Raw genomic sequence first — 21,467 nt, 5'->3', positions numbered from 1 at the left:
TCGGTGGGGCTGCGTCTGCTTCTGCCGAGTCACGTGCAGGCGTTCCCCTCTCGCGTTTGACCAACGGGGACTGCTGTGCTCCGGACGCAAGACAACGGCAGACGGTTCTGCTTTCATTTAATCGTCGGCATCGTACCTTTGACCTCAAACGACCATGGAACCATCTGCGTGCGCCATTGAAGAGTCGCCAGTATGCAGCGGACGACTCGTGCCAACGTGCCCTCCCGCACGTCGCGATGAACGGGCTTCCGTGACGATCAGCACGACACGTGACCTGGTCCGGAAGAACGGAGTATGCTGAAGGATTTACGTAATCCGTATTCGCAGTGGGAGCTGAGGTAAGCGAGCACATCCATGACGGACATGCGCCACCCAATCATGACCCGCGGCCTGCTTGGGTCTTTGTTTACTTTCTCGCCCAGCAACAACCCCACTCTCCTCCGAACCCTTCCTGAGCTGACCGGCCTCATGCGCTGCCGTCAGACCACGGCCGTCCATTTCGCTTCAAGACAGGACTCGCGACGCCATCCTCATCCCCCGCATCGCGTCGCCGGTCGCAACGTGGCGGAGAAATCATGTCGCAGGATACGGGCCTGTGGAGTGTCCGTAGAGCAAGAGAGGTATCGTATCCTCCTCCCGCCCCTCGCCCGTTCGAAGGCGGCCGCGTCGCATCCGGCGCGAATCAACTGACTTGGGCTCGCGCCTGCAGACGCTCGGCAACCTCAACATGAACTCGGCGATCCCCGCGCCCGGCTCGACGATGAAGCGATCCAACGCCAGCAACGCCGGCGGCGCAGGCGGCCACGTCCGATCCGTGTCGGGATCCAGGCAATCCCTGGCCCTGTCGAGACCGAGCCAGCCTCTCTTCCAGCGGTCCTCCTCGGGCACCAACCTCACAGACCTCGGCCTCTCCTCGGTCAAGCGGTCGTCGTTTCAGCATCCCAAGGGATCCTACGGCGCCGTGCCGCAAACGCCGGCCCAGGCGAGGGCGTCGTCGACCGACGGCGACCGCCGCAGCAGCGTCTACCGGCCGCGGCAGTCGACGGCCGGACCCGTCATCCACCACCAGAGCTTCTTCCAAACGACGCTGCAGCCGGCGGGCGTGCCCCGCGATCCTCGGCCGCTCAAGGACCGGTCCTTCCAGGCGCGCATCGGCCAGGAGCTGCTCGAGTACATGGCCCGCAACGACTTCGAGGCCGAGATGAACCACGCACTGTCGCCAAACGCCATCAAGTCGCCGACGCAAAAGGACTTCAACAACATGTTCCAGTGGCTCTACCACCGCATCGACCCGAGCCACCGGTTCCTCAAAAACATCGACCAGGAGGTGCCGCCGATCCTGAAGCAGCTCCGATACCCGTTCGAGAGAAGCATCACCAAGAGCCAGCTCGCCGCCGTCGGAGGCCAGAACTGGAGCACCTTTCTCGGCCTGCTCCACTGGATGATGCAGCTGGCCCGGATGCTCGACGGCTACGCGGCCAACGAGTACGGCGAGGCCTGCCTCGAGGCCGGCGTCGACGTCGGCGGCGACCACATCATATTCGGCTTCCTCAGCGGCGCCTACCGCGACTGGCTCTCCATGGACGAGGATACGAGCGACGAGGACGCGGCTCAGGTGCTGAGGCCCCACGTCGAGGCCATGGCCGACGCGTTCGAGCAGTCGAGGGCCAAGTACACGGACGAGCTCGAGATGCTCGAGGCCGAGAACGACAGGCTGCTCAAGGAGATTGAGGCGCTCGAAAAGTCGACGCCCGACCCGGCCGTGCTGGACAACCACTTCAAGATCATGGAGGAGGACAAGGGCAAGTTCGAGGAGTACAACGTCGTGGCGGTGCAGCGGTCGGAAAAGTACGAGCATCGGATCAAGGTGCTGCAGGGGGAGCTCGACAAGCTCGCCGACGAGCTCAAGGAGGCCGAGGACGAGAGGCGGACGCTCCAGAGGGCCGTCGACGCGCAAGGCATCAGCATGCAGGATATGGACCGCATGACGGCCGAGCGCGAACGGCTGCAGAAGGGCATCGAGTCGGCCGGCCAGAGGCTCGACGAGGTGAAGCGGAAGGTGGCGGAGCGCGAGTCGGAGGCGAGCGGCAAGCTCGACGAGCTCGAGCGCATGGTGGACGGGTACAACACGGCGGCCTACCGGATCGCGCTCATCCCCGCGACGGCGGCCAACGCCCACGGCGGCCAGTACGAGCTCCAGGTGACGGTCGACGACGGCGCCGACTTTACGTCGAGCAACCTCCAGGCCGTCGGCGGCGGCCGGTCGTCGGCCGAGCGGCTGCTGCTGGACGCCACGACCGGCTACGCGCCCGGGCACGTCCTCAACCTCGACCTCCGGGGCCAGGTCCGCGGCAGCTTCCTCGCGCTGCGCAAGGACATTTCGGAGCGGCGCAGCGCCGCCATGGACGACATGATGAAGGACCACGAGCTGCTGGACGGCATCAAGGAGGCAATCGAGGACAAGCGGAGCGAGGTCGACGCCCTCAACCACCGGGCGAGGGCGGCCGAGGAGGAGTACGAGAAGACGCGGGAGCTGACGAGCGCGCAAAAGATTGCGTCGGAGGCGCAGATTGAGAAGATGGAAACGGAGCTGTCCCGGATGCGGACGAGCCTGACGGAATCGGTGCAGCTGATGGAGCAGCGCGAGATGAACACGACGATCGAGTAGGTCGTCCCCCGCTCCCCCGCGCCACGAGAGGCGGCCGCTGACAGGAGAGGTTGCAGGTACGAGCAGCTCGTTTTGCGGGCAAACGCGCAGCGAGAGGAGCTGCACACGGAGATTGACCGCATCCTCAACGACGTCATCAAGTTCAAGATTCACATCCAAAAGAATCTCGACGACTACGAGGGCTTCGTCGCCGACGAGCTGGAAAAGGAGCTCGGCGTCGACGAGCTGCGCGACAACACGCAGGCGATGACACTATGAGACGTCGCCGGCATGGGCAACCGTCGTGATGGGACAGCCGGACGGCATGGACGGCACGGACGGCATGGACGACATCGATGGTATGGACGGTACGGACTGTATGATATGGACGGCACGGACGGCACGGACTGTAGGACATGAGTCTGCGGCACGCTTCTGCGGCGACTGATGAGGAGCATTGTTGCGGTGTTGCGGCGTTGGATATGCGCGCTGGACGACGACTCAATACCATTTGCCTTGAATCATGGGCATTCTTCCAACCAAAACCGGCGTGGATTATGCTGCAACGAAGCTCGTGGTCTTCGTAGGCGAGACTCCCAAGACGTGGGAATGCACCTCGTAACCCAAGAGTGCACTCATGTCACCCAGCCATGGTCCTTTTATCCGTTCGAGAGACTGGTCGCATACACATGCACACGACAGTTACTCGGGCGTTCCACAACAGCTGCGTCAATGCATCTATTCAATAGGTGATGACATGGAACGGAATAGTTTACGCTGACACTGTACTGTTTGTTGTAGCATGATGCATCGACTTGATTCAAAATGAAGGAGTATACTCCCCCTTGGACTTGTCAAGAAAGTCAGCCGTTCCAATCGTCCCAATGCACGTACCGTATAATATCATTGTTGTCTAGAAAAATATGCGCCTTTTTGTGTGCCAGGTGTAGTGGCAAGACTTGGCCCCTTGAATGTCCATCTCATCGCAGTGATCATAACCTCCGGCCCGCCGGCCCAAGCAGGCAGTCAATGCACCTGCAAGTACGGAATTTCAATTATTTCAACTACAGCTGTGGCAACGGTTACAAAAAGTACCTGCATTGTGTCTGTACAATGAGTCATGATTAGTTTTCTTGCCGTCACGCACCTAGACCTATTTGCCCGTCATCATCGCCGTCGATGTTTTCAATCGACATGCAGGCATCTACCTGTCTATACAGTGTAGCTGAACACGCCATCGTCAGTCCATGCAAGAGACTTGGGAATGAGCAGGTTGGTGCTTCGTAATTGAATGAGAAATTTATGGACCGTTTTGGCCAGCTTCGGGATTTCGGGACAATGGCGTTGCTCAAAAGCGTACCATTGCGTAATGAAATATCACGGACCTCGCATCATCCCTACAATGCATCTACTTACTGTACAGATGAGATGACATGGACGTACAACTATAGCAACGTCATATTACAGCGCAGCCCTGTCGGGAAATCGATGATCCCACTTGCTGGGAGCCTTGCATACTACATGTACGTGCCTCTCCGGTATGCAAGGCTACACCAAAGGTTGCCAATGATGGACGTACTTCAACTTACTTGAGCATTGATTACCCGTATTTGTGTTGCAAAGAGAGACAGGCAGCCGAGAGAGCCTGCAGCCGAGAGACAGGCAGGCAGCCAGTGCCTGTCTCTCGAACATTGACCTTTTGCTTAGCAGCATGTGTGACGAATAGAGCTCAGACATGTCGAATTCAGCGCCGTAGTGTGCTGAATGTAGAGGAAACCACCCGCTTTTCTATACCTTGATTCCCTAGCCCCGTCGGACGTCTCAAATTCAGCCGAATTTGGCCTGATTCCCTTTGTCGACCAGCCCAATCTGCGTCGCCAAACGAGTCTAGAAGCATCCGAGGACATATCCGGTGCTCTCGGCATTCAAATTCCCGAGCGAGATCCCCCCAGTGGCCATGAGTCGGGATTGGTCACTGTTTGCGCGCAACAGCGCAACATCATTCGTCCTAGCAGGTGCGGGGGAGGGTGAAGATTGTCGAAATGAGAATCGATGAGGATCAGAAAGCTGTACTAGCGGCGTTGCATCCGTCCACATGTACTGACACTTTTCTCGGCTCGAAGGATGAAACGTGGGTCTCGTTGTCATCGAAACCAGCATGCTGTATTCCGTGCAGAGTAAATACTTGCAACATCGGACAAAGTGCTGGGGGCGTAGAACCACAAGAGCAACGAGATTCTCGTAACTCTGGACAACAGCCTGCACGTAATACTGTGCTTGTCCAAGCACTTACCCACTCGCTCGTCAACGCTTTTGGCGCGCGAGTAAGGAAGTGCCGTCCATCTTACCGGCATGAACAGGGTTAGGGTGGAAACCGGCTGCATCTAGGGATCCTCCCTTCCGATGTAGCAATAATATGCTTGTACTCGGACAGGCGTGAGCTTCGAACTAGGAGATAAATTGACATGCCGACGGGGCTTGGCGGAGGCGATGGATGGATGGATGGATGATGATTCTAAAATTACTTAAGGTACGCCTTCCTCGCCGCCGGCTTGGTCCATGGTGCTGCATTCTTTTCGTTACCATTCTTTGACTTTGTTACGTCATTCCGCCTTCCTCGGCCTTGGACCATATTGATCGACACTCTCTTCAAAGGTTCGCCATCCAGCTCATCGTAGAGAACGCGACAAAGATGCGTTTCTATTTCCTGCTCGCCGGGACCCTCTTTGGTGCCCACGCCGCACCGAGCGGGCAGGGTATTGGTACGTACGCCGAGGATGTTGTGTTTGTCGATGTGGGTGATTGATGATAAAAGTGCAGCTGTCGACGACACACCCAAAATCCCACAGGCGGACCTCGAGAAGCTGAGCATTGAACGTGGATTGAAAAAAAACCTCAATTGCACGTATTCGCCTCAGTACCGCGTGTCTGAATGCGCTTTGATGGAAGGCGAGAACACTTTCGATCGCTTGGGGCTGCGCGTCCATATGTTTAATGGCAACAAGTCTGGATCAATCGAAACGATCTATGGCACCTTTGGCAAGGTGTTTAAGCATAAGAACCGCGACCCCCGCATCCATGTCCTGTTCGAGGCACCCAAGCCAGGAGCGACGGTCGAAATGGAGATTGATGTCATGAGGGAGTTCGGCGAGGCCCAAGTTCCCGTGAAGAGGCTTTCGGAATTCTCGATTATGCAGAGGATCCACGACGGAATCCTTTCGGACACGCGCAGATATCAGATTGAAGGTAAGCCGGCGGCACCATGCCATTGATGTGTCGCAAGGCCCCGTCTAACGTGAGTGCGTTTTAGCTCTCGTCTTCGAGATTCACCACGTGCAGTCGAACATGACTCTGAGAAACGAAGCAGAAGCGCCCTGCATGGATGGTTTGAGTTGGTTTCCGCCGTCCAATGTCTTGAATCGAGGATTCAAGACGCGCAGGTTGCATACAGTCTGGAAGCAGACGTGGGGGCCGTCCGTGTGGACTGTCCGCGAGCGAATGGAGGGTATGTCAGCTGCGGCATTGCGTCAACTGGGCCATCGTCCTCCCGTTTGGCCTTGACCTTGTTTTACCCCTCGACGGATCTGATTGTTGCCCGCAGAGCGATTCGCTGACATGCGTGCAGAAGGGAGCGTCCAACTATCCGGGCCATGCATGCCGGTGAGTTTGCCCTCGATCCCATGATACCGTGTGCATGCTTGTGTACTGACTCATCTGGACAGAAAGGTTTCAATGCGGTAAGCGTCGTAACGGCCTTTTTTCCCCGGCAGATTCTAACTTGCTCTAGGAGGATTGCGAATCCGATCCGGTCTATCATGGATACCCGCCGGTCTTGATGGACAGGGAGGAGCCAAACGCGGACAATGTAATGAATACCGACAAGGCAACTGAGTGATGGGAGGAACCCTTTCCTTGCCGATCACTGCAGGCTGTCACAATGTACACGACGCAGACGGTCACGACTGCGTCGGGCCAAGAGCCATTTCCCAGCACTCTGCTCCGCCTTCGTCATGCGTGCCATCCACGGGTCTGGGCAGCTGGTTCGCTCAGCGGGGAGGAGGGCTAGGCGAGACGAAGGGAGCATCGCTTGATTGCTGGCTGTGTTCTTGTTCGTTTGTGCGAATTGCAACAGATTGTCGGCCACTAGATGGCTGCCCACTCTGCAATTGGAAGGTGACAGCATCCATTGTCAGTGGGTGGTTTGTGGAAGAGTGCGAGTCGACGGGATCCATTCAAGAGCGTGGTGATGGAACAAGAATGACGAGTAAAAAAAGCTGCTCAAGTACTGTGATACTGTACGTACTAGTATACTTATACAGTACAAGCATTCACTCCGTACTCTGTACACCGCAGCACGGTGGAGGCTGCATTTGCTACAGCACTCCGTGCTGCACTCCATGCTGCACTCCATGCTGTGAGGGTACTTTGCGCTGCACTGTGCTACATCTGTGCTGCGCACTGAGCTGCGCTCTGCTGTCGTGCTGCACCTGCTTGCTGCACTCTGTACAGAGTACTGCCCTCTGCAGTGCACCCTGTGCGGCACCCTTCCTGTGCTCTACACTGCGCAGTGCACTGTGCTATATTCTGCACTTGCACTGTGGTCTGAACCGTGCTCTACAGTATGCTGCATGTACTCTACCTACTAAGGTATCCTGTGCCCTGTGCAGCAGCTGTGCTGTGCTCTGTGCTGTGCAGGTACTGCGTAACTGTGAGAACACCCTACAAGTGGTACGCGAGTAGTACTGTACTTGCACCTTCGAAGTGTTGATTATTACCCGTAATTCCAGGTACTCCGTGCTCCGTATTTAGTACTAAAGATGGTGAAGGACACATGCGGGGTATAATTACTATTGCATGCGACGCCCGTCCAAGCAGGTACTCCACACAAGTACAGCTAGGTGCACTGGCAGTCTTGCACTGCTCCGTAGGTGACGCACCTGACGTGACATCCTACCTCTGCGAGAACCTACTGTAGGTACAGGTTACAGTGCTCCGTGCCTGTTATGTAGGTAGTTTCGGGGACAGTCTCGGGGCCCTGGAATGATTGTTAATTGACCAATGGATACGGAGCTGGAGAGGAAAGAAAGTAGTCTCATCTTCGTGGGCACTCGCGCCCTGCTTTTCCCCCTCGTCCTGTGCCGGGACCCTGTCCCATGGTGCTGTGAATCGTCCGCTCGTGCTGTGGCTCGCGTCATTCCGTGTCATGGCCCTGCGAGTCACTGCTCGTTCCCTCGCGGAGCCATGCGTCCGCCGCGTCATGTCAACTGATGCTGTGAACTGTCCATGTTGTCGTGGGTGCATGTTCTGGTTCATGGTTCGTTCCATGTACCAGCACCAATGAGTGCACACTGTAATACGGAGTACGGAGTGTGGAGTGATGGAGTGCACGTATACCGTTGCTACTGGGTAGCACACATGCAAGTACAGTGCAGTATCTCCAGCGTACTTGCACGCACAAGTAACTAGTATACAAGTGCTGTCGCACCCAACCAAGAGGCCACTCAACTGGGTGCCGCACTGAATGTGGGCTTATGATGCCAAGTATTTAATACATGTTGCGACATGTACGGAGTGTGGAGTGCACTGACCTGCTTATAGTTGTGTCAACTTGCGCTGCGTACAAGTACCAATCGTGCCACGCCCAACCTTTGTACCTGGTACGGAGTACTGTAGAGGTACTGCGTACTGTGAGGGGTCGCTCCCCATAGATGGTTGCTCGGGTAAACCCGGGCCCTAGAACAGCAGGCACACGTGCAGCACTAGCGCTCGGGTATACTATATACACCTGTATGCTAGTGGAGGCGAGTGCCGTAAACTTACGTTGAATCAACCCTACAGTACGGAGTTCGTCCGGTCCCTGCCCGCCCGGCCCCATGACACTAACCCCCCCACCAGACACAGTCCCTCTTTCATCTGCAATTGCCAATATACTGTACTTACAATCATGATAGCTATAGATACAAAAGCCATTAAAATATATACCCAAGAGGGCATAATCTATCTTGGCGAGCTTCCTAATGAAAAGCTCGCCATATTTGCCCGGAAATCATTAATGCCCCTGGCAGTTTGTCATGGTCTCGGGCTACCAAGTAAAACAAGTGATTAGTCAGGGCCGAAGTGTTGGGGAGTGACGACAATGGATTCTTGTACTCTGTAGTTGTACTCCGTAGTTGCGGTTAATTGACTAAAGTGCTGCTTCGTCTATAATTACATTCCCTGTTTCCTCCGTATTGCTTTCTTCAATACCAAAGGACAGCGACTGCTGGTCCAACCGAAAGTAGCATGACCATGATCTTTACCCCTCCAGGGCCACCCCGTCACAGAATGCCAAGGCTGCGGTGGAGGAAACGTAATAGGTACGGTATGGAAACGGGCCTGGCATCATGCGGGATTGCAGCACACAAGGAATTAGCATTGCCCAGATTGCCAGGTATCAAGAGGCCCGGATTTATGTAGTGCAGGCCCCAATTGATACGCAATGTGAGAAAAATAACCCTATCCCTACCATGACAAGAAGGCGACGTATCCACGACGCAGCAGGCGGGGCAACTGGATGGCGACCTGCCGCGGAAGGAACAGCATGGCAACGCGTAGGAGGGGGGAAATCTCCTCTTCCTGCAAATCAACAGATGGCAGCCAGCGCTGCGGACATTGAACCAAAGCAGCAGGCCTCGGCCGATCTACCAAAGGCTGTTGCAGGAAAGCAGAGCAGCGCCTCGAAACCGGACAAGACAAATGCCGACACTGAGGCGTCTTGTTCGAATTGAAGCTAGACCAGAGTTTCCATCTGCGAACCCCTTAGACCCCGAATCGTTTGCTTCGCTGAAGCACTGATCGCTCCCGGCGCGTTCGAGGCGGAGGCGCCAGCCATCGATACGGCGGAAGGGGAAGCAGTGCCAGCCAAGGATATCGAACCAACTCGGGCCCAGGATTTCGAGCACAACGTGCCAAGGTCGCGGGGAAACAGCGCAGCTAGAGCAAGCTCTGGCGATGGTTTTTTCATCGTAATACTCCAACGCCGGTCGACGCCGCGGAAATACCGCCGTTATAGCGAGATCCGGCCACAACTCTGGCCAAGCCTCGCGAGGTGGGAAGCAAAATTATTGTCTTGCGAATGACTTGTCCGATTTAGCTGCCAAGTCCTTCATCCTCCGCATTGAACTTGCGCTCCGAAGCACCCCCAGAGGCGGTTGGATGGCTTAAAACCACAACCTGGAGAATATGCCAACTGGCAAGGCCTTGGACGAACCGATTCAATGTGGTCGAGGACAGGGATTTGCCTATGGAGCGCATTCTCTGCAAGTACGGTCTGCCGATCCTTTGCAATGCTGCTAGCAGCACCTTGACAGATTTCGACCTGGATGCCTGCACGGCTAAAGACTGGGAGAGAGAGCCTAAAACACAAATCGAGAGTCCAAAAGCAGCTGATGACGAGCGTCCTCCAGCATAAGGATCCACTTGCCTTCAGCTGCGTGCACCATCAACCCTTGTTTCTTGATTCATTTCATATTGCACAGAGGAAAATATTTAACACAATGTAAGTAAGCTGCCAGGGTGGCCATGCAATCGTATCTTGCTGCTGATATGCCGAAAATTTGGCAAACGAACGCCTGACTGGCAACACGGTTTGCGTGCCCCCGAGGACATGATCCGCCTTGGCCGGACATGACTTTGCCCACACCATTTGAACGGTAGCGGAGACAGCCAGGCCGGTGAATGGCTGGTCGTCATCTTTGCAGCATTCGCTCGCCAATTGTATCATGTGCTTGCATCCGTCGGGGAAATGGCACACGCTGCAGGTGGATTGTAGGCGTACAAGTAGGTGGGTGAAGGAGTGTACAAAACTACTTTTAGGTGCATATCCAAACTGTTACGGAGTAATACATAATAATACATGTCAGCACTCTCATGAGCAAAATGTAGCCCGATCGGGAAACGGTTGGGTCCATTCCGCTGGGCGCAGTCCGTACTAGGTAATATTACTAAAGTGAAACGGAGTAATACTCTGTCAGTACGGAGTACATGAATGGTAATGAAGCCACGGAAAGTCGCATAACAGGGGTTTATGCACCTAACCTGTACCACGCAATGCTCCCTCGCCGAGAAGAAAAGACTGGCGCCCACACGGCGGCCTGGAAGACTAAAATTGGGGGGAAATGACATCATGCGAGATTGGCGTTGGGACTCGAATGCTAATGCCACACGACAAGTAAATACAAGAGCATGCGCGGATGCAGAGCATGGAGAGAATGGAGTGCTTCATTTTCGGGACCGACCCCCTCTAAGCACATCCGTCCGCCCAAGTATTAACTGCTGCCGTGCTTGTGCATACTAGTATGTCGCATCATATAGCACCTACTATGTCCACATTGACTGTGGCGCCCATTTTATGTGGCTGGTTTGGTGCAACATAGTACTTACTCACTAGGTACCTAGTATTACAATCAAGCATTACTTACAGTACAAGTGCCAATACGCCTACAGAACCGCTCCGAATACAGCGCATGTGGTAGGACAAGTGCAGCACGTAGTACTTACAAGTAAACGTGCTGTTTCGTGCCGGACCTGCTGGATGCAAGTACCATCGCTGCGCCTGGCGAACAGCCTGCTCGTCACACGGTCACCGTGTGCCTGTGTACATGCCGTTCCAAGTACAGTACATGTACGCATTCGTACTGTACCTACCGTACGGAGTAGGCAGTACTAAATAGTAGGTGCACAAGTACAGCAATGAATAGCACTGTGCATGAGTCGAACTAGAATGTATTACTGCGTACGTGCCCGAAACCACGCGCATGAACATGTCCACTTATGCAGCACCAGCAGCAAATGCGCCGCACAAGATGGCGAAGATTCCGAGTACGAGTACAAGTATTACTCGGTTCGTAATACTCCGTGCACTTATCAGCGATATGCGTGCATGTACTCCGTGCGGTACCTGTACGTCAACGAACCTATGGCATGCACTTCAGAGTACACTAAAGCACTTGCAGGTTTGGCTGCGCAATGCGGCTTCCCAATGTCGTCTACATACTGTATACGGAGTACTTGTACTTGACCGTGCTTCCTCAGCTCGTGAATCCGAAATTCACCTTCCTTCCTCCTACCTGCTCTTCGTTCAGCAATTCGCTGCCGCTGCGTTGCCAACTTGCACAGCATGCTCGGCGTCTCGCGGAGCCTTTTGATAGGCTATTTCCTGTTGTTCTGTCAATTGCTTGGCTTATGCCATGCCGAGGATTACGATGGTCCTACCCAGCTCGAACGCCTAGATCATGTCCCGCACGACCTGCTCGGCAAGGACGATGCTCACCAGATGCACATGCCGGATCCTATGCGGAATCTCAATTACCATTTTGTCAAGATTGAGGGAAAACCGCAGGGAAGTGTTCGAGCACCTACCGAAGCTTTCGTCGAGGAACTTAGGAGACGCAAGGTAGACACCGTTTGCTTTCTGGATCCGGTTTCGTCGGACGAGCACCGCATCATACAGTTCTTTGAATCCCGTGGGTTCAAGGTTCAAACCGAATTCCGCAACGAATTCAACGAGCTCATCAACAAGGAACCATCCCAAAAATTGCATTCAAACGTAAAGCTGAGCCAATTCCTGGAGGAGGGGACATATACGGGCGTGCTGTTTTATGAAACAAAGGGAAATACGAAAACAGCGACGGTGTTCTCGAGAATCTGGGGATACGAGTCCGTAAGACTCTTTGACGCCACCGGCAGAGCGTTTTGGTCCCAAAGCATACAACGAATTCGCATCAGACCCCTCTTCCTTCAGCTGCTTTTCGGCATTACCGAAAAGCAGGCCAAGGAAGCGGTGAAAGCGGAGAGGATCATTGTCAACTCTTCGTCGCCCTATCGGCCACTTTGGGACCACGGCAGGAGAAACCGATTCGACGCTGAGGGGAGAACCTTTGTTCCAAGAAAATCAATGGTGCCCGAAATATCCTTGCCACCCATGAGCAGAGGCCCCGTTACCGCGGCGGACGCTGCCGTAGTAAGAGAGTATTTGGCGGAATTGCGAAGCCGTGACGCTCGGAACCCCCCGTGGAAATTGGTTCAAGGCGCGGCTGGGGGGCAGCCTGTCCACAACCCACCAGGAGGGCCACCCATCCATGTCGCGGCTGGAGGGCAGCCTAGTTCGTCCCATGCTCGCCCGGACACGCATGGCCAAGATAAACCAAACGAAGGACCCCCGAAGAAGATCTGGCGACCCTGGGATGATGCTGCCGATGCTGCGGTATTGCAAACTGGCACTTCTAGTAAAGACACCGCTCAGTCCAGAAACCCTCCGGACGGGGTGGAGGGACAAAGCAGCGCGTCTCATAATCGACACGATGAGTCAAACGCCGAGCCCAAGCAGCTTGCCTCTGAACCCGAACGGCATGATACTGGGAGCGAACCTGAACACAACAACTGCAAGCGCGACCAGGCTTGCCATAGGCGAACGTTCAAGACCCAATGCCAATTATTTCGCCGAGGGAACAGCCTATATCGACGCGCCAGAGGTGGGGGCCGTGGACAAAGCGGAGCTAGAGGCAGTTCTAGCCAAGGATATCAATCGAACTACGGCCAGGGATATCGACTAAGCTCCAGCCGAAGTCGTGGAAGCAGCGCAGCTAGAGCAAGCTCTCCCCAACGTCCTGGTGTCGACTCTGGCGATAGTTTTCCAGAATACCGCGGCGGAGAATTTTGGGAAAACGCCGGCCGAGGCTCCGAAAAGAGCGCGGCTAGACCTAGTCCCGCCAACGGTCAAAGTCGAGCAAACCCAAGCCGAGGTGGGAAGTCAAACTATTGCGTTGCAGATGATTTATCCAACTTGGCTGCCGAAGCCTTCCTTTTCGCCATCGACATGGCTGCTAAAGCGGAGAGGCCAGGCTCCTCGGGCTCCAATGGAAATAATGGGCCCAAGGACACAAACAACGGGCCTACTTGGGAGCCGGAACAACTTGACGACAAGAACACTCCTGACGCGCCTTTCTGGCAACCCCCCAAAAGTATTGTCGACTCAAAGGTTCCACCTGCCGTGGCCGAATGGGTTGAAAAATACAAGAAGATGCGTGTACAAGGAGAGAAGGCCCTGGATGATCTAATTCCCCAAGTAATGGAGGACCGAGATTTTGCCTACAAGACCTATTACCTTCAAGATCGGACTCTATCGATCATACTAAAGAATGATTTGCAAATAAGTTGCGATGCCCCTAGTGGTACTTCGACGGATATCGACCTAGATACTTGCAGCTTTGCTCCGTTGCCTCAGGCTCAGGATTATGCGGCTGAAGAGGTGGAGAGGAAGAAGGCTAAATCGGAAGAGGGCATTCTAGACGTTGCAGATGACGAGCGTCCTCAAGCATGAGGATCTTGGTGCGTCCTGTATTTTGCTACGTCCTGTCATGACAGCAGGGCGGGCTGTACGACCGGTCGGGATTTGGGCGTATCCGCACAGGGCCAACCTCACGGATCGCAGTGTACACGTATTTTCTTCTTATTGGGGGGGGGGGGGGGGGCAGAATCAATAGAATTGGAAGCAGTGTTAGCCGTGTCCATCTTTTTATATTTGCAGCGGTTGAACGTATTCGTGTGCCGTGACATGAAACTTATCTGCCAAGCACAGGCACTGAAATTGGTTGTGCACATGCATGTAGAGAGTAGCGACATTAGGTAGAGCTCGTTGTGGGTTACTAGGGACACTCGCATGGGCAACTAGCCAAGCTCTTTGTTTTGGTCAGTGTCAAGAAAAGACCATGTACTGTTGGCATCGTCGACCTTGTAAGTCAGGGCTAGTTGTCGTTGCCGGTTGTTGACGCTTCGCAAGCTGGATTCGGGACGAGTACGATCAAGAAAATCAGCAACTGGCCCTCCGTGAGTGTGAGTACGGTGAGAAGGCCCGCCCTTATCTGACTCCAGCACGGCCGGTTCATAAGGACTGATGTAATGACACTTTTTTTTGCTAGCTTGTGCTGGTTGATTGCAAAGTGATGGGTTTTTCTCCATGCCCAAGTATCGATCTGAATACCCCCTTTACAAATGTGCATGTATCTACAGATCCCAGTGAAAGGAGGACTGCTGAAGAAGGCTACATCTCCATCTTGGGGGGGTGCCAGGTAAAATGATGGAACAAAGGAGCAAGGGAAGTAGTGGATCAAGGAGCAGATTACAGAGCAGCATAGTTTGTGCAGCTGGTCCAGAATTCGACCGTGATCTCTTCCATGGCCGTTTGAAACCGATTCCGCTGCGATGAGAGGATGTCCTTGCCGTTGGTATCGTAGACGCCTAGGGTGTGGAGTGTGTTGATCTCGTCAGGAGTGTAGCCTGTCGAGAAAAGCTTCATGTTGAAGACGACGCCAACAAAGTGGTCTTGCATCTGGCAGATGATTTTGTCGAAGACGTAGCAAGCACGAGCCTCCGCAATGACATCCACCTTTGTCCGTAGTACAGCCTGGAGGGAGGCGGGTATATTTTGGAATGGTAGAATCAGCGCCACAACAGGTACGGACTCCTTGCTCGAAAGAGTCCCCGCCAGGTTAGTAATAGCCCTCATACCACGGCGTAGTGACAGGTCGAGCTCATGATAGCTCTTTATAAGAAGGTCCAGGTTGCCAGCAAAGTTCTGGATTTCCGTAGTTATGGCTGTCACCGTAGAGTTCGCATCGTCCAGGGTTTTCTCAATGGCTTGAAGCTTGCCATTAGCTGCGATGGCGGAGGGCAAGACAGTGGCAGCGGAGGCAACGGTAGCGAGTATGAAAGCGTTCAGCAACTTCATGGTGAAGAATAGACGTGTATAAAGGTGGTGACTTTAGAGGAGGAAAATTGTGAAGCAAAGACAAATACCATGTGGATTTACAAAAACTCGAAATGTGACAAGAATCGGATGCGTTTGAGTGTATTATATATGGGTTTCTGAACGGGCGAACTGGTTGCACATATAGGTACAGCAAGTACGAATTACAAGTAAGTACTTCGATATTGCAAGAGTGCACTTACTGTACTCCGTACACTTACTGCAATTGGTGCACTCGGTTATAAGACCCTGACTCGCGAAGCTATATTAGTGGACATATCATTCATATCGCCTTCTGAGCTGCGATTTGGCCGAGCGATACACTTACTGACAGCAGAAGTACCAGTACCTATAGCTGCATGTACAACGTACAATGACAGTACAACCACAACTGCCCAGCCGCTAGGGCGAACTAGTTTAAGAGCAGAGCACGAGGGCCAAGGAAGCGGCTGGAGAACCGAAACGGCTCGCCCCAGGGGGGCGGGTGGCTACTCTACATGTACAGTTATACCTAGTATTAGAGCATAGGCAGGGGGGCTGCAGTAATATACGGCAGCAGAAGCGTAATACAAGGACGTGAGCTGACACTTTTCCATGCCATGCAAAAGCATTTGCCGTGTAAGGAACCGATTTAGTTGGACGCTGACTGGTGTAATTACTCCATGTATCCAGCCAAGGTGTTGCTAAGCAGTTTTCCTCCCCCCTCAACAAATTCTGGTCATTTCAAGGAGCAGTTTCTGGCTCTCATGAGAAAATAGATTGAATGTAGCAAGGTTTATCGTGATTTACACCCCATTTCAAATTGGCGCTGGTGTGACCATATCAACTGATGTACTATGAAGGAATAAATCGCATCAGAAATTGCTCTCTTCAGTCATCACCTTCATGTTGCATCATGTATCGAAACAAAGCCGCTGCGGATGCCAGAATAAGCCATGTCGACGACTGTCAATCAAGACTTGATGGAGAATTGCTAAACGCTTACTGCCAAGAATTATATAATAAGAATGTAATATGGAATCGGATACAGGGTACCCATTGCAAGGTGCAACTAAGTACATTATAATACTTGATTGTGCAACTACAACCATACATGTATGGAGTATTAAGTAATTACAACTACACCTACGGAGTACTTACAGTATATCTTCATATTCTGGTAACAAATGTTGAACATTATCTGTTCAGCGGTAGCCAGGAATCATCATTCTATGATACAAGGGGAATTATCGCGCCTGCTTACAAAGACCCTTGCAGCCGTTAGGATTAGGATCACGAAGATGGATGCAAAATCAATTGATTCAACCTTGAGCACAATAATCGGCAGTCCCTCGAGTCTGCCGTCCCTACTAATATAGGTGGGATTGTGGATAAGGGTGGCCCGACACGCCTCTCACACCCTGAGGGTCTTCTTGTTTCATTATTACTAGGGCCGCCCTGACATGATAGGGGTGGGTACTTACACACAATCGCAAGGCGGGACATTATTATTCCGGAGGCTTTCGTGTATGCTCCAGGTCGTGCAACTACAACTACATGTACTTGCAGTACTCCGTACATGTATGAGGCAAAAGATTCTTCCTTTCTAAACCCACCCAATCGACAAAGTACGTCTCGAAACAAAGCTCAAAATGGCAACTGATGGGAAAAATGGCACGCAGTCGCCATACGATACGTATCAGACATGCTTGACGGCGAGATACTGCAGCCCCGAAATGGCACGGCTCTTTAGCCAACGCTCTCGCCACTCGCAATGGCGCAGGCTTTGGCTGCTGCTCGCAGAGTCCGAGAAGGAGCTTGGCATCGATGTCATCTCCTCGGAAGCCCTCGAGCAGATGAAGCAACATCTTGAAGTGACCGACCAAGACTTTGAGGTTGCCCGGGCTGAGGAGAAGATTCGCCGTCACGACGTCATGGCTCACGTACACGCCTTTGGAATGGCCGCGCCTGCCGCGGCCGGTATTATCCATTACGGAGTAAGCTAATGCAATCCTCGGTCCCCGTTGATGCTTTGGTGCTTTTCCGAATCTTTGTTGAATGGGTCTGACGAGCCAAAAACCAGGCAACAAGCTGCTTCGTGACGGACAATGCGGAACTCATCCTCATGCGTGATGCCCTGGACCTTCTCCTCCCAAAACTAGCCAAGGTTGTCTCGAATCTGTGCAAGCTTGCCATGGAATGGAAGAAAACACCCACTCTTGCGTACACGCATTTGCAGCCAGGTATTTGCCACTGCCACGGCGGAATTGGTGGAAGCTTGGGCTAATCATTCACTCGCCAGCTCAATTGATCACAGGTATTCCAACGGCGAGACTCCGTTTCGGATGCGGTACGTATCCTCGAGACAAAGTGCTGATGAGCGTCCAGTTGGCAAGCGGGCAGCTCAATGGGCCCAAGATCTTGTTTTCGACCTCGAGAGCATCGAACACGTCCGCAATGGGCTGCTGCTTCGAGGTAAGCTACATTGCATGTGGGGTCTCGGACAGCAACAGACTGGATAACATGTCGCATCAGGCGCACAAGGAACTACGGGAACTCAAGCTTCATTCCTCGAGATTTTCAACAACGACGGCTCAAAGTGTGACGAGCTAAACGGACTCCTGTGCAAGAAGACGGGCTTTCCCGCATGCTATCAGGTGTCGACCCAAACGTACACGCGCAAGGTCGACCTGCTCGTCGCCAACGCCGTCTGCGGCCTTGGCGCCACGGCGCAAAAGATTGCCGGAGACATCCGCCATCTCGCGTCTTGGCAGGAGGCGGAGGAGCCTTTCGAAGCGACGCAGGTGGGATCAAGCGCCATGGCGTTCAAGAGGAACCCGATGCGTTCGGAGAGAATCTCCAGCCTTGCCCGAGAGCTCGTGTCGAAGCAGGCAACGACGGCAAACACGCTCGCCGCGCAATGGATGGAGCGCTCACTGGACGACAGCGCCGTCCGCCGAATCGACCTGCCCGAGATGTTCCTCCTCGCCGACGCCATCATCGGCGGTCTGGACAATGTTACCGACGGCATGGTCATTTACCCCCAGGTAATTGCCTCGCGTGTTCAGGAGCAACTGCCTTTCATCATCACGGAAACCATCATCATGAGGCTCGTTGCCAAGGGCGCGTCCAGGCAGGAAGCCCATGAGGAGATCCGCCTCTTGTCGCACCAAGCTGCCCGTGTCGTCAAGTGCGAAGGCAAGCCGAATGATTTGGTAGACAGGATCAGGGCTACCAAGTATTTCCAACCCATCTGGGCCGAGCTTGACGATATGCTTAAACCTGACCTCTACATCGGCCGAAGCGTTGCCATTGTGGAACGTTACTGTGGCCCGGAAGGCACGGCGGAGAAGAAGGTCCAGCCATACCGAGCCGTTTTCGAGAAGTCGTCAACAACGGAGCTTAATGTCTAACATGACTTGCCGCACCGTCGTTTGTGGAGACGAGCAGTCCCTCACAGTCCCTCATGCGATTACATAGTCCAAGGACGTATCCTATTGCTAGGTATTATCTCTTGTTCATTCTCATCTCTTCCCATAGGTATAGCTTGCACCGTGGAGAGAGAGGCTGTGACGGGGTGGCCCCAGAGGCCATGTTACTATCCGTTGCGCCAGCAGGCGCTGCCCTTTTGCATCGACGCAAACAAACGGGATCGTACTATTAGCTAAGCAGCGCTTTAGTCGAGTAACCACAACCTTATAAGAGTGCGTTCGTTGTCAGTCACGCCCCAACATTTCGGCCATAACTACTTGATCACTTGTAGCCCGAGACCATGACAGACTTGAGTAATATTTACCGCTAGATAATCAAATGCATGCTTGATAAATCTTCTTATCGAGTTCGTTACCCCGCTCCTACAATTTTGTTCGAATACCGAGGCTACAGTCACCTACGGGCCGAGAGGTCCAACCCTTTCTTCTTTTCCCGTCGCACGACTGCCGACGGCGGGCCTCCTATGCGCTAGCTTGCGCCCGTCGCAAGCAGCGGGACGAGAACTCGTCCGTCAACTCTCTCATGGCCGTTTCGAATTGTTTCTGCTGCGACGAGACCGTCTCGTGAATGGCGGAAAAGGACGAGGACGAGGCTATTTCCCAGTACAAGCGATCAAAGTCCAACCCAAGCTGGCGGTTGTTATCGTCGACGGCCTGGCAACCCCCAGGACGCTCGGCGATGGCGTCCAGCCTCTCCTTCAGAGCGGATCGGAGGGAGGCGGGTATCTTTTGGAAGGGCCGAAGAGACTCTACGATACGCATGGGCGCGTCTTTCGGAAGAGGCCTCCATACGTCATCCACCGCTCTCACAGCGCCGCGGAGTGAAAAAATGAGCTCATGATAGCTGTCGGCCAGAGTACCGACGTTGTTGATCGCTCCGTGCCGAACTTGCGAAACGAGCATTGCCGCCCTAGAATCCACAAGGCGGAGGGATTGATTGATGGCTAGGAGTATGTCATCGGCCGGCAGGGCAGGGGATGAGACGGCAGCAGCAGAGGCGGTGGTGGCCAATACGAAAGCGTTGGACAACCTCATGATGGAGGAATCATGTATGGATAAAAATAATGATGGCTTTAGAGCAGGAAGGTGAGCGTGAGGAATATGTGACGGTTCTACGCGAAAGCTCGAATCCGCATGCATTCGAGTTGATTATATATTCCGTCTCCTGAACGGCCGAACCGGATGCCGTGCGAATGCGTCACCTGGAGCATGTTTGGAGTACGGAGCGCTGCCGTGTTCCTGTTTTGCACTTGGTGAGTGCTGTAGTCCCGACTCGCCAGCCCCTGTGTCCGATCAAGAGCGACTCCTGTTTGCTGCTGGCGCAGACCACTGTACCTGGGAATTGACGCTTGTGGTTGGCGTCCAGTGTGCTGTCGGAATTCGCCCGCCCACTGTACTGTACACAAGGTAGTACTTGGTGCTCAGGTACTCCGTACTGAGGACTACTTAGGTAAGCACTCGTAATTAGTCCGTACAAGTACGGAGTACAAGTGCACTAATGCTCCGTAAGTACAGCAAGTACTTACTTAAGTACATGCACTCCGTACTCCGTATTTCACGGCAACCCATCAGTCTCGTAGACCTGCAACAGTGGCGCCAGCACGGGGCGTTCAATCGCACAGTTGCAGCGCTTGTTTGCGATTGAGACTCGCGCGACAGCCGCATCGTTTCGCCTCCAACGCACCGGCCCATGGGAAAAGATGAACGGCTAGGGTCCTCCTCCTCCGTGGGGCCGGCGGCAAGTTCAATATTGGGCCGAGTCGAGGTTGGTGAGAGGCATCCATCCGCGGCCTCGCATCATGAAAAGAAGCGGCCACGGCAGCGGCAAATGCACCGGCAGGCGACGTGCTGGCGCGGCGCATGATCCACGGCGGCAGAGGGACTGTCAGCACAGATTAGTGATAACAGTAGGTACTTACAGCGCAGTTGCAAGTCATGATACAGGGTTCATGTCCATGTACCGGTACTGTTTCCGCCCCGGGTTGGTGTTTTTGGCATGAGTACTGTAGGTGTACTGTTACATGTACCGTGCTTGCAGAGTAATTACTTGATCATTGCTGGACAGCAGCCCTCCCCTCGCACATGCAAGTACGTAAGGTACTTTGGTGTGAATGGACATGTACGGTAGGGGGCAAACGTGTTCTCTCACTCTCCCTTCTGCCAATGTCGGATCGGTGCTTTCATGGCAATCAAGTCATATTCCCAGCTATTGATCCAAGTACCTACTTGCGCATACTTGTACCTAACTTTGCAAGTACTTGTACGTGCGTGCAATGCAGCAAGTACGTATAGGGAGGCAGGCAAGGTAGAAGGTGCACTGTAGGCTACAGTAGTCTGTACAGTAAGTACACGTAAGCAGGTGTACATGTAAGTATTTACAGTACGGAGTAAGTGTACTTACGAGTACTCCGTAATTAAGTGGTTGTACTCGGCACCTACAGTAATTACTAGGTGTACAAGCGCAAGCCTTACTGTAATTCATTCTTGCCACATGTGTGCAGTAAGCAGCAAGTATTAGTGAGTACAGTACTGTAAGTACTTAGTACATGTATGTACTTGGTTGTAC

The 21,467-nt window shown here is 53.7% G+C and overlaps 7 protein-coding genes across 7 annotated transcripts; 5 read left to right on the top strand and 2 right to left on the bottom strand.

The window, feature by feature from the left end:
- Positions 1–154: 154 nt before the first annotated feature.
- DCS_06848 (putative kinetochore protein NDC80) lies at positions 155–2,926 on the top strand (the record flags this gene model as incomplete). Its single annotated transcript, XM_040804135.1, has 3 exons — positions 155–292; positions 710–2,664; positions 2,725–2,926. 3 exons carry the CDS (start codon positions 155–157, stop codon positions 2,924–2,926), a joined length of 2,295 nt encoding a protein of 764 aa, XP_040654239.1.
- A 2,413-nt stretch (positions 2,927–5,339) lies between these two features.
- On the top strand, positions 5,340–6,542 carry DCS_06847 (uncharacterized protein; the record flags this gene model as incomplete). Its single annotated transcript, XM_040804134.1, has 6 exons — positions 5,340–5,409; positions 5,468–5,893; positions 5,958–6,152; positions 6,273–6,307; positions 6,370–6,384; positions 6,435–6,542. The coding sequence occupies 6 exons, from the start codon at positions 5,340–5,342 to the stop codon at positions 6,540–6,542; spliced, it is 849 nt and encodes a 282-aa protein (XP_040654238.1).
- A 2,611-nt stretch (positions 6,543–9,153) lies between these two features.
- On the top strand, positions 9,154–10,097 carry DCS_06846 (uncharacterized protein; the record flags this gene model as incomplete). Its single annotated transcript, XM_040804133.1, has 3 exons — positions 9,154–9,398; positions 9,450–9,591; positions 9,780–10,097. The coding sequence occupies 3 exons, from the start codon at positions 9,154–9,156 to the stop codon at positions 10,095–10,097; spliced, it is 705 nt and encodes a 234-aa protein (XP_040654237.1).
- A 1,707-nt stretch (positions 10,098–11,804) lies between these two features.
- Positions 11,805–14,006, top strand: DCS_06845 (uncharacterized protein; the record flags this gene model as incomplete). Its single annotated transcript, XM_040804132.1, has 1 exon — positions 11,805–14,006. One exon carries the CDS (start codon positions 11,805–11,807, stop codon positions 14,004–14,006), a length of 2,202 nt encoding a protein of 733 aa, XP_040654236.1.
- A 798-nt stretch (positions 14,007–14,804) lies between these two features.
- Positions 14,805–15,413, bottom strand: DCS_06844 (uncharacterized protein; the record flags this gene model as incomplete). The annotated part of the gene is made up of 1 exon (XM_040804131.1): positions 14,805–15,413. The coding sequence occupies one exon, from the start codon at positions 15,411–15,413 to the stop codon at positions 14,805–14,807; it is 609 nt and encodes a 202-aa protein (XP_040654235.1).
- A 1,649-nt stretch (positions 15,414–17,062) lies between these two features.
- DCS_06843 (adenylosuccinate lyase) lies at positions 17,063–18,823 on the top strand (the record flags this gene model as incomplete). The annotated part of the gene is made up of 5 exons (XM_040804130.1): positions 17,063–17,407; positions 17,494–17,653; positions 17,713–17,760; positions 17,799–17,885; positions 17,946–18,823. 5 exons carry the CDS (start codon positions 17,063–17,065, stop codon positions 18,821–18,823), a joined length of 1,518 nt encoding a protein of 505 aa, XP_040654234.1.
- Positions 18,824–19,363: 540 nt separating this feature from the next.
- On the bottom strand, positions 19,364–19,936 carry DCS_06842 (uncharacterized protein; the record flags this gene model as incomplete). Its single annotated transcript, XM_040804129.1, has 1 exon — positions 19,364–19,936. One exon carries the CDS (start codon positions 19,934–19,936, stop codon positions 19,364–19,366), a length of 573 nt encoding a protein of 190 aa, XP_040654233.1.
- Between the last annotated feature and the right edge of the window lie 1,531 nt (positions 19,937–21,467).

This window comes from Drechmeria coniospora, chromosome 03 (genome assembly GCF_001625195.1).
Source record: "Drechmeria coniospora strain ARSEF 6962 chromosome 03, whole genome shotgun sequence".
Lineage (NCBI taxonomy): Eukaryota > Fungi > Ascomycota > Sordariomycetes > Hypocreales > Ophiocordycipitaceae > Drechmeria > Drechmeria coniospora.
The sequence above is the reverse complement of the archived record's forward strand: the minus strand, read 5'-3'. Positions and strand labels throughout refer to the sequence as shown.